This window comes from Pararge aegeria, chromosome 20, assembly GCF_905163445.1.
Source record: "Pararge aegeria chromosome 20, ilParAegt1.1, whole genome shotgun sequence".
NCBI lineage: Eukaryota > Metazoa > Arthropoda > Insecta > Lepidoptera > Nymphalidae > Pararge > Pararge aegeria.
The window spans coordinates 13,544,815-13,561,669 of record NC_053199.1 but is presented as its reverse complement, the minus strand read 5'-3'; the positions used below and the strand labels follow the sequence as shown (position 1 = coordinate 13,561,669).

Below are 16,855 nucleotides of genomic sequence, written 5' to 3'. Positions count from 1 at the left end.
GATCATTCTTAGTTAAAAATCTACTTCGTCTAATTCTAACGTGGTGAGGATCAATGAGAATCATCAGTGATACGAGGGAAGAGTGGACTGATCTTAAAAATTCAAGCCAAAGTAGTCTCAATCAGTGTAGTATACTTTAGTAAATAGTATATTTTATTATTGAATACATTAAAATTATATAACGGCTAGTTATATAATTGTAGAATACAATTGGTATTCTACAATTAGTAGGCATAAATTGATAAGACCTTGGCCCAGTCTGCTTCCAATTCCTAAAGAAATAAAATTGTCTATGAACACTGACAGTGACATTACAGTTGTCAGAATAACAATTGACATTGGCAGTTATTTGTTGACGTACCCGGAGATTTCGGAGGTCGGACTTCGATTTTGTTTATTTATTAATAAAAATCTTAATATTGTTTTTTAATGAATTCGAAGTAATAAAAATGCAACAGCCAAATTTGCTAGACATTGTACCTGAACAACTCTTCCAAACACATTCCATTAGTGACATAGATCAGGTGCAAAAGAAACTACAATATGAAATCGAAAGAAAACGGGAAGAACTACGGGCAATGGTTGGGTATGTTTATGGTTTTGTAAAAACATTATCCTATTCATAATGTTGGACTAAAATTTTGCAAGAACAAATCAACATTTACGGGGAAACTTATGGTTATTTCATTTAATCAAAGTCCGAACCTTTCATATTTTTTACAATTACATTAAAATAAATAAACAATTCAACATTCAGTTTGGTTCAACGTAGTCTTCGAAACCACTAAAATTACAATAATTATGAGTATACTATCAACCAATTTATGTCCCGTATTATAGGGTATTTTATAATTCCTATTCTAAGAAATGTTATGAGTATACTCTTCTTCCAATGCTATGGAGTCAGCACATATCATATATCTGACTCGTACACTGACTGTTAGACATCATCACACTATGCAATCCTCTTGGATTTCCTCTTTCACACAATCCATCTATCTCTTCTATGCCATAATCAATTATGCGCATTAATATAAAATTGCAGACATACATTTCTATTTTGTTTATTTATAGATATATATTGTGTTTAGGGAAAGATACAGAGACTTGATTCAGGCAGCGGACACTATAGAGGACATGAAAGTCACAACTGGCAGCACTCTGAAACACATCAATGACATGATGGTGGCATGTAAGAACTTGCACAATACGCATTTAGTTGGCTTTAAGATACAGGAGAGACACATGCCAACACAGAGGTAAACGTTTAGTTTTCTATAACAAATTTACTACCTTTTCCAGCCCCTGGAAAAAAATGGAAGAATACTAACTTGGTCCAATCCGTAATAATATTATTTTAAAACCAAAAGTGTGTCTGCTTGTTTATTTGATTATTTTTTATCTATATTCAGCTCAATCAATACTCCAAATTTGATGAAATTGGAGTATTGATTGAGTGGGTTGAGTGATAATGAAGGGATATTTTGTTATAAGTCAAGCATGTTTGTATGCACCTCTAAACAGACTCTTGCCTTCAGCCTGTCCTTAAAATTCATGTATCTCTGGGTTGTGATTTCATTGTAACAGCAAATGATTTAACACCTTTTTTGTTAGCTGTATATGATATTTGGATTATGGATTAGATTATGGATAAGCTGTCATCATTACTAACATGATAATAATCGTTTGACACTGCCAACACATAGAAGTGATGTAACACTCTATCTCATGAGAAGAAGAAAATATAACAGGCTGATAATGACAATGTTTTAGTTCACAGTTTAATGTGAATCCAGTGCATTCCATATCAGTGCAAATAAAATTGCTAATGGAAATACCAGAGAAGATTTGGAAATGCATCAACAATAATGACTTTGTGAAGGCGGCACAGTTGTTTATTGTGGCAAGGCATATTAATACAGGTAAATAATACTTTCTCTCGTTAGACGAATAGATGACACTTGTGACATTTATACAAGACGTACCAAACTTCCATAAAATACACTTGCAACCTCTATATGAGGCTTACTTAACTTGCATAAAAGACTCTTTCTTCCTGTAAATGATACATACCAAACTTGCATAAAAGACGCTTTCTTCCTATATACAATACATACTAAACTTGCATAAAAGACTCGTTGAACCTGTATTCCAGATGTAGTTTAGTACTTGCATAAACGACACTTGGTTTTTTATAAGAGTCGTTCCAAACTAGCATAAAAGACACTTTCGACCTGTATACAAGACGTACCAAACTAGCCTAAAATACACTTGGGCTGTGAACGAGACCTATTAGACTTGCATATAAGACCCGATAAACTTGCATTAAGGATATTGTGTTCCAGACGAACTTAACTTGCATAAATTACTCTTGCTTTCTGTATATGAGACGTTCCAAACTAGCATAAAAGACACTTTCGACCGGTATACGAGACATTCCAAACTAGCATAAAAGACACTTTCGACCTGTATACGAGACGTACTAAACTTGCATAAAAGACACTTTCGACCTGTATACGAGACATTCCAAACTAGCATAAAAGACACTTTCGACCTGTATACGAGACGTACTAAACTTGCATAAAAGACACTTTCGACCTGTATACGAGACATTCCAAACTAGCATAAAAGACACTTTCGACCTGTATTCGAGACGTACTAAACTTGCATAAAAGACACTTTCGACCTGTATACGAGACGTACTAAACTTGCATAAAAGACACTTTCGACCTGTATACGAGACATTCCAAACTAGCATAAAAGACACTTTCGACCTGTATACGAGACGTACTAAACTTGCATAAAAGACACTTTCGACCTGTATACGAGACATTCCAAACTAGCATAAAAGACACTTTCGACCTGTATTCGAGACGTACTAAACTTGCATAAAAGACACTTTCGACCTGTATACGAGACATTCCAAACTAGCATAAAAGACACTTTCGACCTGTATACGAGACGTACTAAACTTGCATAAAAGACACTTTCGACCTGTATACGAGACATTCCAAACTAGCATAAAAGACACTTTCGACTTGTATACGAGACGTACTAAACTTGCATAAAAGACACTTTCGACCTGTATACGAGACATTCCAAACTAGCATAAAAGACACTTTCGACCTGTATACGAGACGTACTAAACTTGCATAAAAGACACTTTCGACCTGTATACGAGACATTCCAAACTAGCATAAAAGACACTTTCGACTTGTATACGAGACGTACTAAACTTGCATAAAAGACACTTTCGACCCGTATACGAGACGTACTAAACTAGCATAAAAGACACTTTCGACTTGTATACGAGACGTACTAAACTTGCATAAAAGACACTTTCGACCCGTATACGAGACGTACTAAACTTGCATAAAAGACACTTGCGACCTGTATACGAGACGTACTAAACTTGCATAAAAGACACTTATGACCTGCATACGAGACATACTAAACTAGTATAAAAGACACTTGCTGTAATTTTTTTGAAAAATGCATAATAAGCATCGAGAAGGCATAATTACATATGCCAAATAGTACTAAATATTAACAAGACTTTATTATTTACTCAATTAGGTCTACAACTGCACATTGGTGGGAACAGTCAGAAGCCAGGCATGCAGTCATTACTGAGGATAGTTCAACAGCAGTGGTATTCCGTGGCCAATCTCAGCCAAACAATTACAGATATGTGCAGGCAGAGACTGCAGGATGTTGATATAAGCGTTGAGGTAAAGTTCCCATCTATAAAAATGTGAAAAAGGAATCAAGTTCTAGACATTTAGGCAAAGCGCTTTATCTTAACCTGCATCATCATCTAGGCGCAATTTAATAAAATCAAGTTCGTCTATGATAAAAGACGTGGGAAATCTAAATTCTAGCTTTTTTAAAAGGTTCCGTAAATCAACGGCAACGGGAACAAAAAATGCCTTTGATTCTTTAAAATATTATTTTATTTCAACCTCATATACTTTTTATACATAATTAATTTTAAAAGATATGATATGAACCTAATATATTTTAAAAGATATTTTCATATGATAATATGATATGATGATATTTTCATATGCAAATATGAAAATATCATAGATAAAATTCAAGAATAAAGAATTCAGTTTTCATCTTTTTAAATGCAATGCAGTGTGTGTATGAAAACTTTGAAAGTTTTCGATAATGATCGGTTAGGGCTAAACTTGAAAAAAATGTAACGAGCAAGCGAGCACGTCTATTTGCTAATCAACGTCTCTTGCTAATACAAAGTATGATATAATTGCCAAAAAATCAATTAAATATAGTCAAACAATAAAAAAAACCTACTATATATACTATACTAGATGTCCCGGCGAACTCCGTACCGCGGATCTTTTTTTTTTATGGATGTTATATTTGAATACTTATTATCTTATTTCGGACTAAGAGAAAGCCGTTCTTGAGTTATAAATCATGTAACTAACACAACTTCCTTTTACATACATAGATAAATGTGAAAACAATTGTTATTTCAGATTGCTTGCTCGTGTCTTGTGGGGCTATACTTGCTGGACCCACAGCCCATAGTTCAATTACTTAACACTCTAATAGACGTCCACAGCAATACCAGTTTGAAAACCACCTTGCAATTCGACCTAGCACAAATATTGGAGGGCGATGTCAAAGCACAGATCAAGAAGAAGATTGTAAACGGTGTCAAAATTGTTTTGAAGACTGTGGAGTTGGTTTATGCATGCTTCGTTGGTAAGTATACATGGGAGAAGACCAGTGCCCTTTAGTTGGTAATGGGTTGATATGATGATACAAAAATACTTATTATATACACATAAACACCCAGACATTAAGAAACATTTCTATTCATGTATTTGACGGCCGAGTGGCGCAGTGGGCAGCGACCCTGCTTTCTGAGTCCAATGTCGTGGGTTCGATTCCCACAACTGGAAAATGTTTGTGTGATAAACATGATTGTTTTTCAATGTCTGGGTGTTTATCTGTATATTATAAGTATTTATGTGTATTATATTCATAAAAAAATATTCATCAGCTATCTAAGTACCAATAACACAAGCTACGCTTACTTTGGGGCTAGATAGCGATGTGTGTATTGTCGTAGTATATTTATTTATTTATTCATCACACAAACGTGGGAATCGTACCCACGACGCAGAAAGTAGGGTCACTGCCCACTGCGCCATTCGGCCGCCATAATGTAATGTAGTGCTGTAATATTATGTATTAATTAATTCATTCATTCATACAGAAAATGATGGGGGTGCTGTATTAGGAAAACTAAGGGACCTCTACGGACCAAATTCACAGCCGCTTTTAGAATTGGTGCAGTTTAGTGACCCCAGCGCCATACGACTGTTGCCATCAGCTGTGACTAATTACAGGTAACTATTCATTCATTATTTTTATGTGAAGACGCGGTGGAGACCGAGTTCGAGCCCCGGCACGCACCTCTAACTTTTCGGAGTTATGTGCGTTTCTAACATACGTTAGTCTATTCATAGAGATGTAGACTCGTTCTCTACTCGACTTCCGCTCTTCTAGATATGAGCTATATATGTGCCAGATTTCATCAAGATTGTTGTGGTAGTCGAACCAAAAGTTGGGTTTCTTATTCTGCCATAAAGCATCTATATTATTCATTATTACTAATGATGGCTTAATTTGACCTAAAACTCACGTAGCATTTTTATATTAGGGTGAATTCATACCACCATCAGCAACATCAGACCACTACCGGCACCGGGCCACTATAGGGCACGGGTCTCGTTTTAGAATGAGAGGGTTAAGGCCGTGGTCCACCACGCTCGCTCAGTGCGGATTGGTGGACTCCACACACCTTTGAGAACATTATGTAGAACTCTCATTCAGGATTCCTCACGATGTTTTCCTTCACCGTTGAGGCAAGTGATATTTTAATTACGTAAAACGCACATAACTAATCAAAGTTAGAGATGCGTGCTGGGATCTTAACTCGGCACCTCGAAAGTGAACCCAATGGGCTGTCACCGCTTCTTTTAAAAAAATGATGTAAATAAATCTCTCTTTGTAGGTTATCTTCAAGCAAAGAACTCCAGCCCTTAGCTAAAAAGGAAATAACGGACAGCGTTCAGAAATGGAGCGTGTGGGTGAAGTCTTTCATAAGTGACAACGTGCACGCACTGTTACAAAACGTCACGCGCGTCAAAGTTTTACACGAGATAAGGGAGGAAACCTTCAAAATTGGTAATATTTCTTTCATCATAATCATATCAACCATTAATTAGAATGGTCAGAAGCCAATAACATTAAGAAAAAAAAAACGAAAACAAAACAATTAATCAATATTAAAAATGAAAACAAATTAATAGAATTCTATTATTTGTTGCTATTTAAAAAGAACAAGAATAATGAATTATGAATCCACATTCATCATGGATAGATTTATAAGTAGTCATTCAAGTACACGAGTCTTTTACATGGATTTCTAAATTCCACAGTCTTGTCCCGCTTGTTGGACACAAGGATATAAGTCTGTGGAAGGTCTAAGATTTGCGTCTCGACATAATTTCGTCGACAGCCTATAACATTCCACTGCTGGAGTAAAGCGGGAGGGTTTCCCAATAATTCCCACGCTTGGCAGACGGCTCGGTGATCGCAGTCAATGGTGTATTAGTAGCAAGGAACACTCTGTGCTATATACCCTTAGTCGCTCCGTACGACACCCGCGGGTTATCTGTGCTACAAATACATTTATTCATTTTTCGGATGGAAACTTGCCGATAACCATTTGGGGGCTCGGATTTCGGCTCGATTCGACGTTAATCTGACTGTTTTGCTACTAATACCATTGTCGCTTCCGTTATATAGTGTCTCCGTACGACACCCGTGGGGTGTGGAGGGATAAAAACGGCACAGATTTTCTTGGGTACCCATAATGTACCCGTTCTCAGTTCCCCGAATTAAAGGCTGAAGTCTTTAGCATTTTTAGTGTATGATCTGAGCCATCACTGCTTCAGTAGGATGCATTCGGCTAGCATGGGCAAGAGATATTTTCCTCGGGTAAAGGACAACATTTTATCTTCTCACACAGTTTTATCAACACTCTGAACGCACGGTTGAAAATAATATCCAAATATTACGTATTACGTGTTATAATAAACGGGGGTAACCACAATACTCTGAACTAAAAACTTCTATACCCTGTTTTAGCCGTGCTTTGGCAGGTGGACACGTACATTTTTTCCTTTATCCCCTGGCAGTCTTCTGCCGATGCTTGGCTTAGTAAGATATATCTTGCTAATTTTCCAGAATCCCCATCAAACTGGAGTTCGATATGCGAGTCGTTGGACATCCCGGAAGTGCACGTTTGGTGCCATTACTTCCAACCCTTGCTCACTGCGCGAGTTAAAACGATCATAGACAACCGCTGGCAGAAAGTCTATGACTCCTTCAAGACACAGCTGTTGATAGACTTGACTAAGGTGTCTTCAGACAGCGAGGTGGAGAAGGAGGCGGATATAAACTGGTTCGTGTGGAAGGATCTTATCGGCGAAACGATTATTGAGTCCAGGAATGAAGTTATCAGCGTTATGAACAGATTGATGAAAGGTATGTTACTTTAGTTCTAGTGGGCAAGCAAGCAGCTTTCCATTCGCGGAGACCTTGTTCGAGGCCCTGCACGCACCACTGACTTTTCGGATCTATGTGTGTTTTTAATTTAAGCGACGAAGAAATAAGCGTAGCGGTTGTACACCTTGAGATGTGCTATGTCACAAAAAGCTTTACTACTGCTAAAAAAGTGACAGGTTTCCGGAGTATGGAGCTATCAAAGTTCCAGACCGTCAGTTACTATTTAAACAACCCATTATCAGCCCACTACAGGAAACGAGTCTCCTCCCACAATCCGCGCCATTCGGCCATCAAAGTTTTATATACAACGTGTATCGGAATTAAGAAATACTGTTGAAGAGTGCATCGGTATATTTCATAAGGAATCGATACATAAAAGGGTTAATGTAAAGGGTAAATGTTTTGAATATTAAATTCAAAACATTCTAAGTCGATACATAAAAGGGTGATTCCTTATGAAATATACCGATGCACTCTTCAACTGTATTTCGTAATTCCGATACACGTTGTATGTATAACTTTGATGGCCGAATGGCGCGGATAACCGGGGCCCCATTGAAGGGCACGGGTCTCCTCCCACAATGAGTAGCGGTTAAGGTCCACCACGCTGGCCCAGTGCGGATTGGTGGACTCCAAACACCTTAGAGAACATTATGGAGAACTCTCAGGCATGCAGGTTTCCTCACGATGAATTCCTTCACCGTTGAAGCACACAAAAACGCACATAAGCTGGTAAATTTAGAGATGCGTGCTGGGATTCAAACTCAGCCCCTAAAATTGAAGCCAAAGTCACTTCGCTATAACCTTTTCCACTCCTCAATATGACTGTTTAATTTAGTATAATTACGCAGGTATGGCCCGTCAAGACCGTGGTTTTACACCAAACCTCGAGAAACTCTGCCAAAGCCTAGACGACGAACTGCAGAAACTTCTGGAAGACTTAAAAGATTATCTGTACCAGGACAGAAGGTGTAAAGAGAAGTTATTCGCGTTTGAGGAAGAGGAAGAGTTAGATCAAGTGTTCATAGATAGAGTTGAAATTGAACAGTACTTGAGGGACACGTCTGATAAAAATATACAAAGGTACATTTTTAAAGAGATTTTTTTTCGTTCAATTTATATGTGAAAAATATTGTAAACATATAGCTAATGAATGCATGAATGAACGAATTAATGAATATACTTTTTATTGTACACCACAAAAAATACAGTATACAGGAAAATTGTAAATAATTTTTATAATTTATATTACGACAATACACACATCGCCATTTAGCCCCAAAGTAAGTATAGCTTGTGTTATGGGTACTCAGATGACTGATGAATATTCTTGTGAATAACATATATAAATTCGTATACCTAATATACAGATAAACACCTAAAAACGGAAAAAAAATTATGTTCATCATACAAACATCTTCCATTTGTGTATATCGAACCCACGGCCTTGGGTCGGACTCAGAAAGCAGGGTCGCTGCCCACTGTACCAGTCGACCGTTAAAATTATATATACAACGTGTAACGGAATTACGAAATACTATTGAAGGGTGCGTAAGTATATGTCATAAGGAATCACCCTGTAACAATATTAAATCAAAAGGAGAATATGTGTTTTTCCATAAAAATTTTTACTTATGACAACCCTATCGAAGATAAAAGACCGATACGTGTAAAGCACCTACGCGACGCGTATCTAATAAAGTGACAGGAATCATTTCATTTTACTTTTGCATGAGCTGTTAGGGCTGTATCTGATTTATTTAAGTAAAACCTGTAGTGGTTTACTCAAAAACTATGAGAGTTTCGGTTGCACAGATAAGTTTCAGAGACAGTTAATAATGTACCTCTAAAGCCTCTGGAGCATTATTTTGGTTTTTATTTACACGTTGTATATATATCAGAAGTCGGTTTTCTTTTATATCAAAAATATTTCATTTTATTTTTTATTTGTACACCACGAACAGAAAAAAAAACAATGGACACAACAAGAAGAAACTTAAAAAGTAGGGTACAAAGGGCGCCCTTATCGCTTAGTGGCGATCTCTTCCAAAAAAAAAATCTATCTCGTTACAGCATGCTTCTCTACATAAAGGCTTGTTTCGAGGAGCCAACTCTCCAATCAACAGAACTCCAAAAGAAAACCACCGCGATATATACAGCGCGCTTCATCCAAGCTACGACCAACCTTATGCCCAATCTACGCAAATGTTACATCAACGATGACTCCCTCAATGACAGTGAGGTTAAACGCTGGAACGACATTTGTGTTGTACTGAAGAAGAATTACGTTCTGTGTTGGGAGAAGTGGTTGGCTATCGTTGATGGGAAAATGAGGGAGTTGACTGAGGGATTGCCTCAAGAATTCACGTTAGAGGCGAATATCGATTATTTGATGATGGTAAGTATTTCATCATCACATCAATTCATTACCGGCCCACTACAGAAAACGAGTCCCTCCCACAATGAGATGGGGTTAAGGCCGTATTACACCACGCTGGCCCAATGCCGATTGACTCCACATACCTTTAAGAAATATATGTAGAAGTCTCAGACATGCAGGTTACCTCACGATATTTTCCTTCACCGTTAAAGCAAGTCATACTTACAAGCTATCTCCGTACCATATTAGTTTACTAACAAGATCCGTTTATCTGTAAAGCTATGGATAACAATGGCTCAGTCTATATATTTTTATTTTTAACAAGACCCTTTTATCTGTAAAACTATGAATAAAAAAGGCTATAAATTTTTTAAAGCGCCCGGATAACATTAAGTTGATGCTTTGCCAGGATAAAAAAGTATTTTAAGTCCATCTCCAATCCAATGCAATTCAGTCAAAGATAGGTAGCAAACAAACAAATACGCGGTTATAAACTGTCGCATTAAGAATATAATTAAATAAATATATTACTACATTACTCACAAGTCATCTAGCCCAAAAGTAAGGGTATCTTGTGTTAAAGCAAGTGATACTTACTTTAACGGTGAAAGAAAATATCGTAATTACTTAAAACGCACGCAACTTAGAAATGTTAAAGGTGCGTGCAGGGATTCGAACTCGGTCCCCCGAAAGTGAAGTCGAGCTCCTACCCAATGCGCTATCACCGCTTACGAGCATTTCACATGTTCCCAATATTTTATTTGTCCTATTACACAGTTTTTTTAAATATTATTTAGAAGCAGGCGTTACATCCAAACCCAAAGTAAGCGTAGCTTGTGTTATGGGCACTAAGACGACTGATGAATATTTATTGTGAATAATATACATATAAATAAAAAAAAAAATAATAAATATACTACGACAATACACACATCACCATCTAGCCCCAAAGTAAGCGTAGCTTGTGTTATGGGCACTAAGATAGCTGTTGAATATTTTTATGAATATAATATATATAAATACTAATAATATACAGATAAATACCCAGACACTGAAAAACAATCATGTTCATCACACAAACATTTTTCCAGTTGTGGGAATCAAACCCGGTCTTGGACTCAGAAAGCAGGGTCGCTGCCTAACCAACATGAAACACCCGTGCATCCACACATACTTTCACGTTTATGTATATAATATTTATGGGATAGATAGGTTAATAATGACACAAATGTATGGATAAATTGTTGAATTGTCAACAGCAATGGGACATCATCAAAATCGAAGAAAAAGACGAGGAAGGAAACTCTATAGAATCAACAATCAAAGTACCAGCTGCTCCTTCAATGAAACTACAAGAGTACCTCTACTCAGTCAGTCGGATACTGGACGACGTGGTCCCACATACTTTGCCGGCAGAGATACATACTGCTTTTATAGAGAAAACTATATCTATCACCTTCGCACATTATAACAAAGTCATAAGAGAGAAAGAGACTGATATAAACCAAAGGTATACATATAATATTAACTTTTATTTTTGACTAGCTGTTGCCCGCGACTTCGTCTGCGTTTGATTTTGTTTTATGATGTGGTAGATCTAAAAAAAATAAAGTATTCAGTATCGCTAAGCCTTAAATGAAGGGTTTGCTGTAGTCCGCTGAGGAGTTCTGTCCTCTATCTCCAACCACAGTTTGGGCAAAATTAAACACATATTATATATGTTTAACCTCTATAATACAAAAATAATTATTTAAATCGGTTATAATTTGTCGGAGTTATGGTGTAAAATCCTAATCATTTTAATAAAGTATCTGGCAAATATAAATTTATAGCTATGAAAATAATTTTATAATTTTATTAGGGTTTTTACCTACACTTGGAGGAATTATCAATTTATATAAATTTAAAATGCATAGAAAAATTTACGGAACCGACAGGATTTGAACCTGCGACTCTCTAGCAATCGCGGCCTGAGCGCTTTCCCAATTAAGCTACGGCTCTCCTACTAGTATATGCCTTTTACATCAGTCTTATAGCGACTGTAGCTACATTTTCGGGATCGACGTACGTCTGAAAATTTTTATATGCATTTTAAATTTATAAAAATTAGTTAGGACACGAGTAAGAAAAAAAATAGACTACACGTTTTATTACTCTTTTCTGCACTAACGAATATTTCGACTTGTTTTATTATCGTTATGAATGCCGTACACACACCGAATTTTCTGTGTTTTAATACTTTAAAATTTTTTGCGATTTTTCAGATGCGCACTTCAATTGCTAATGGATGTGAGACATATGACTTTGTTGATGGTGCCCAGAGAGAATAAAAGAGCTATGGAGTTTTCGCAAGACGTATGCGAGTTTCTGAGGCAGAAGATAGATCCGTTTGATTACGACGTCTTCTATCCGTACATACAGACTAATTTGAAGAGATCTGTTCAAAGAGTGCAGGTACGTACACATATTCAAAAATTCAAAATTCATTTATTTCGAGTAGGCCTAGTTTTTAAAAACTTTCGAAACTTCAATTCAGTCTGTTTGTAGTGACTCTACCACCTACTACACACAGTTCGGAAGGCAGATTCCACTGAGAAGGGCCGGCAAGAAACTCAGCAGATTGCTCTTTTCCAACATCATTTTATAGCTTAGCAATCTTTAGAATTTTTCTGTTTTGTGAGATATGAGAGCGAAGTTGAGTTAAGGAATTCATCAATCGTGTGCCATCATATTGTGTAAACTTAGGTGAAGGTAGATCTAATATTACTTTCGGTATCATGTTATAAAGGCATCCCCACAAAGGATTTCTGTACTTTTCTCAGACGATATGCAGATATCACTAATTTATCTCCGTTTCTAATAAGTCGATTGTTTATATCGACATAATACAGGATATAGGTAGAGTCACTACAAACAGACTGACATGACGTTTCAAAAGTGCTTATATACTGGACCTACTTGAAATAGATGAATTTTGAATTTGAATATAATTTTTTTTAAATAAAAGAACGTGTGTGAACTTATGTAGACGCGTTAAAAGTAATACTTCTTTGGAGTAACAAGATACAATTTTATCTTTCGCCTTATTCTAACGTTTGATGAAAAGACCACACTAACACTAGATTTAGTATTTAATACTTTGTAAGTTTTATTATAACGCATTATCTAGTTATCTCATTATCGTACTAGTTTAATTCAAATTTGAGATTTTGGAAGTGTAGGTACACTGTCAAAACTTTTTTTTGAAAAACTAAAATGTTGACGGTTTTTCGTGACGGTGTGCGCGTGCATCGAAAAAATTACTCTCATCACCCTAACACGCCAGGAAGTAGCACTTCAAAAAACCGGCTTCTCATAAATTTTATACTTTTTAAAAAGTAAATATCTTGTATTAAATCTGTTATCTGCGAGAATAGGCCAACTGTGGGATTTTAATAGGCTATGGACAGTGATATAGGTTAAAAAGAAAAAGAAGATGTTAATGATTACTTACAACGATAAAAAAGCTTGGGTGTGAATTGCTCTAACTTCATAGCTCAATAATAATTTACTGTGAGATGGTGATAACAAAAAAATACCCCGCTAAGTTTTTTGTGGGCTCTTCTTAGACCAGGGCGAGTTTGGAACCCTCGTAGCTTTAGGTTTACGTTGGCGAACGAGGTTATCAGCATCCTCTTACAATTATGTAAATATATATGTATGAAGGCTTCATAAGTGCCCGTGATAGTGCTCGTGATGAATAAAGAATTTTTGAATTTGAATTTGGTATATATTAAATTATATCAATGTTTAACTTTTTCAGACACTATTGGGCAGTTTGATCCTCCACCACGGTCAGTTGATCGGTATAATCGGCACTAAACCAGTTCAATCCGGCGGTACGGGAGACAAGGCAGCTTCTCTACTCGCATCAGCCGACTCTCACTGGTTTTCGATACTTCCCGTGGCAACGCCAGCGAACGTGCACAAGAAACAGGAAAAAACTGTAAGTTCATCCTGTTAAAAATATATACGTACACGCTACTCTGTTAGACACGCTGCTGGCGCCGTTTAACGAATACACTCGTTAAATGGTGTCAGCAGCGTATCACCGGAGCGTCAATTGTTTTGTTTACGGTTGGAAAAGCCCTTAGTCCTTAAGCCCGCTACGCTGTGTTGATTATTAATCCAATCCATAATCTTCAGATGGCAGATTGAATTCAGTGGTGCTATCTATCTAAAGGGAGCAGTAGGAACATGATGCACTACTAAATTCATTCTTTCAGTCAAGATTTTGGATTTGGTCGAGTATTTATTTCGGGCGCTACTGAGATTCAAAATTTCCTTACGTCTTCTTCTTCCTTCGTAACGTCTACCTACCGTGGTGATTTTGAGCAAATTCTCATGTTGGGAGAGGCCTTTAACCCACTGCTATAGGCATCGACGATGATGCTGAGTTTCTAACAAAAGCCAGAGTTGAGTTTTAAAAACTACTTTTTTTTTTTTTGGAAAATCAACAGGTAATAAATTTTGTAGGTCAATGTTTTTAACGTACTGAATGTTCAACATTTTACAAGTTTACAAATAGTATCAGAATAATATATGTCGTAGGTATTAATTATGTTTGAATCTATGTAAAAATAATATATAAGGTTTATTTTATTTAGTTATGATTTTGTTTATACAGAGCGAACGACCCCGCGATAGCTACATGTTTTGATTCTGGTAAACCCTAGCGTGGCTTGTAGTGGTCTTAATATATGTAATATCATGTTTTTATGACTACTAATTCTGCTAATTCAGATGTAAACAACTCACTTAACTAATCTATAGATAAATAACCGAAAAGGAACTTCATTAATAAAAAAAACTTGTGTTTACATATCTACTTATATATTTTTTTTCTTTTACATTTAGAACCTGTGTGTACATTGCATGCCCTGCGAAGTATTGCGCTGTTTATAGGCGATGAGTTTTAATTCACCTATTTAAAAAAAAAAAAAAAAAAACCTTGCCAACTATTATATAGTCAGTAACTTAAATCTTTGTTTATTTATAGATAAAGAAGAAACCAGTTTCCGCGAGTCCCAACAAGTCGCGCGAAATATCGGACCTGATGACCAGTTCTTTGCCCATCAACTTTGCGAACGCCAGGAGTGGAGCGGCGTCCTTCTTCAATTCCATGACGTCTGATTGGTTCAGCGGTTGATATTTTCAGTCCGGTAGCTGAAAGTGTATGCACCTGACGTCTGTCAGTCGGTCATATACAACGTGTAACGGAATTACGAATTTATGGAGGGTAGAGGTAAGGAGAGTCATCTTATTAAAAGAAGTTGAAAAAGTGTCCAGTTGTTGCGCTAAATAACAGTTCAAAAATCCTCCACAATGGCGCTGGTGGATGCACAGGGTATGGTATGAATGTAGCATTCGTAGATGAATTGAAGTATGCAGAGTTAAAAAAATTAATGTCATTATCGACTAAAGTAGTTAATTATTGAGAATTTCAACAACTTACGTTGTACAAAATATTGTGGTAAATATAACCTTACTTCCTTGTATCTCCATACTTTCTTGTTTATTTTTCAAGCCTACTCTAACAATATTTATATTTGGCGCTTCTTTTAAGAGTTACCCTGATGCAAATGTGGCGCCATCCTAATTTAATACATTTTGACATTTTGACGACACTTTTTCATATACACAGATGACTCTCCTTACCTCTACCCTCCATATACGAATTGTTGAAGGGTGCATAAGTATATTTCATAAGAGATCACCCCGCAAAAATATAAAGAAGCATATTTATTTTTCCATACAAACTATTTAAAAAAATTCTAAGTGTTTACTTGTATAAGAAACTAGCTGTCCCGGCGAACGTCGTACCGCGGATAATTTTTTTTTATTAATGTTATATTTTAATGCTATTATCCTAGAGGATATTATCCTAAGAGGAATCCAAAAAATCAAATATCATAAAAATTGGTCAAGCCGTTCTTGAGTTATAAATGGTGTAACTAATACAACTTTCTTAGCCGTAAGTTATCTGATTAGTACGAGTAGATTTCAGACATACAGGGCCTTACAAATAAATATGGCGTGGCATAAAGTCGCAGTCCATCACAGGCAACAGCTTTTAAATTTCAGAGCACAACTACTGCAACAATGTTTTAAAAAAATTAACTTTTTGTTAGAATGTTCGAAAACTTCCTTAATGTGCGTTGGATGTATCCGTGACGTAATACGTTTGTAAAAGGAAACTAAATGACTAAAAACTTAATTACTGTTATTATTAGGTCCAGAGTCATTATGATTTCATATTTTAATAAAATAATAGTAATTTATTTAGTCATTAATTGCTGATCGCTTATTTAAAAATAAAATTCTAATTAGTTATGTTTATACTGCATTAACAGTTTGTTTTAGATATTTGTGTAAAATAGAATTTGAAGCAATAATATATACTCGTGTTTTTTTTTATTTATTAGATATTAATTTATCAACGGTTTGTTTTATTACCAAGGTGTAACTACAGACACACGAGCTTAGCCCACTAGCATCATTTTAGCCCACCAGACCGCATTGCAGCAGCTAGGTATGCATAAAGAAGAACGATGTCATAAAATGGAAAATCCTTTGCATTTATGAGTTATACAAAAATTTTAGGGCAGGCAGAGCTTTTGTGCATGTATGAAGTGCACGCCATTGGCAGCAGTGTAGTGGGTTATGCTCGAAAACCATCTCTCCTGAGAGAGTCCTCAAGTCCTCGCAAGAGATCGCAGGTCATGTAAGGTACACCCCGATAAATCTAAGACGCAGATATTAAGTGATAAACGAATAAGACACCGGGAGGTATCTTTGCATCGTTCGAGTCCATGTAGGACTGGA

At 36.3% G+C, this 16,855-nt stretch overlaps 1 protein-coding gene across 1 annotated transcript; it reads left to right on the top strand.

The window, feature by feature from the left end:
* The first annotated feature begins 368 nt into the window (after positions 1–368).
* Positions 369–15,318, top strand: LOC120632725 (conserved oligomeric Golgi complex subunit 1). Its single transcript, XM_039902709.1, has 14 exons — positions 369–586; positions 1,092–1,259; positions 1,774–1,922; positions 3,577–3,731; positions 4,506–4,734; positions 5,252–5,384; positions 6,053–6,225; positions 7,291–7,590; positions 8,463–8,694; positions 9,685–10,009; positions 11,251–11,501; positions 12,256–12,445; positions 13,794–13,976; positions 15,030–15,318. Exons 1-14 carry the CDS (start codon positions 450–452, stop codon positions 15,177–15,179), a joined length of 2,775 nt encoding a protein of 924 aa, XP_039758643.1. The 5' UTR covers positions 369–449; the 3' UTR covers positions 15,180–15,318.
* Positions 15,319–16,855: the final 1,537 nt, after the last annotated feature.

What these genes read in the sequence shown, in the direction of transcription:
- LOC120632725 (XM_039902709.1), top strand. Translation starts at nt 450, where the DNA reads ATGCAACAGCCAAATTTGCTAGACATTGTACCTGAACAACTCTTCCAA. An exon ending in AGACACATGCCAACACAGAG is followed by an intron (nt 1,260 to 1,773) that starts GTAAACGTTTAG and finishes ACAATGTTTTAG; the next exon opens with TTCACAGTTTAATGTGAATC. An exon ending in GGAGGAAACCTTCAAAATTG is followed by an intron (nt 6,226 to 7,290) that starts GTAATATTTCTT and finishes CTAATTTTCCAG; the next exon opens with AATCCCCATCAAACTGGAGT.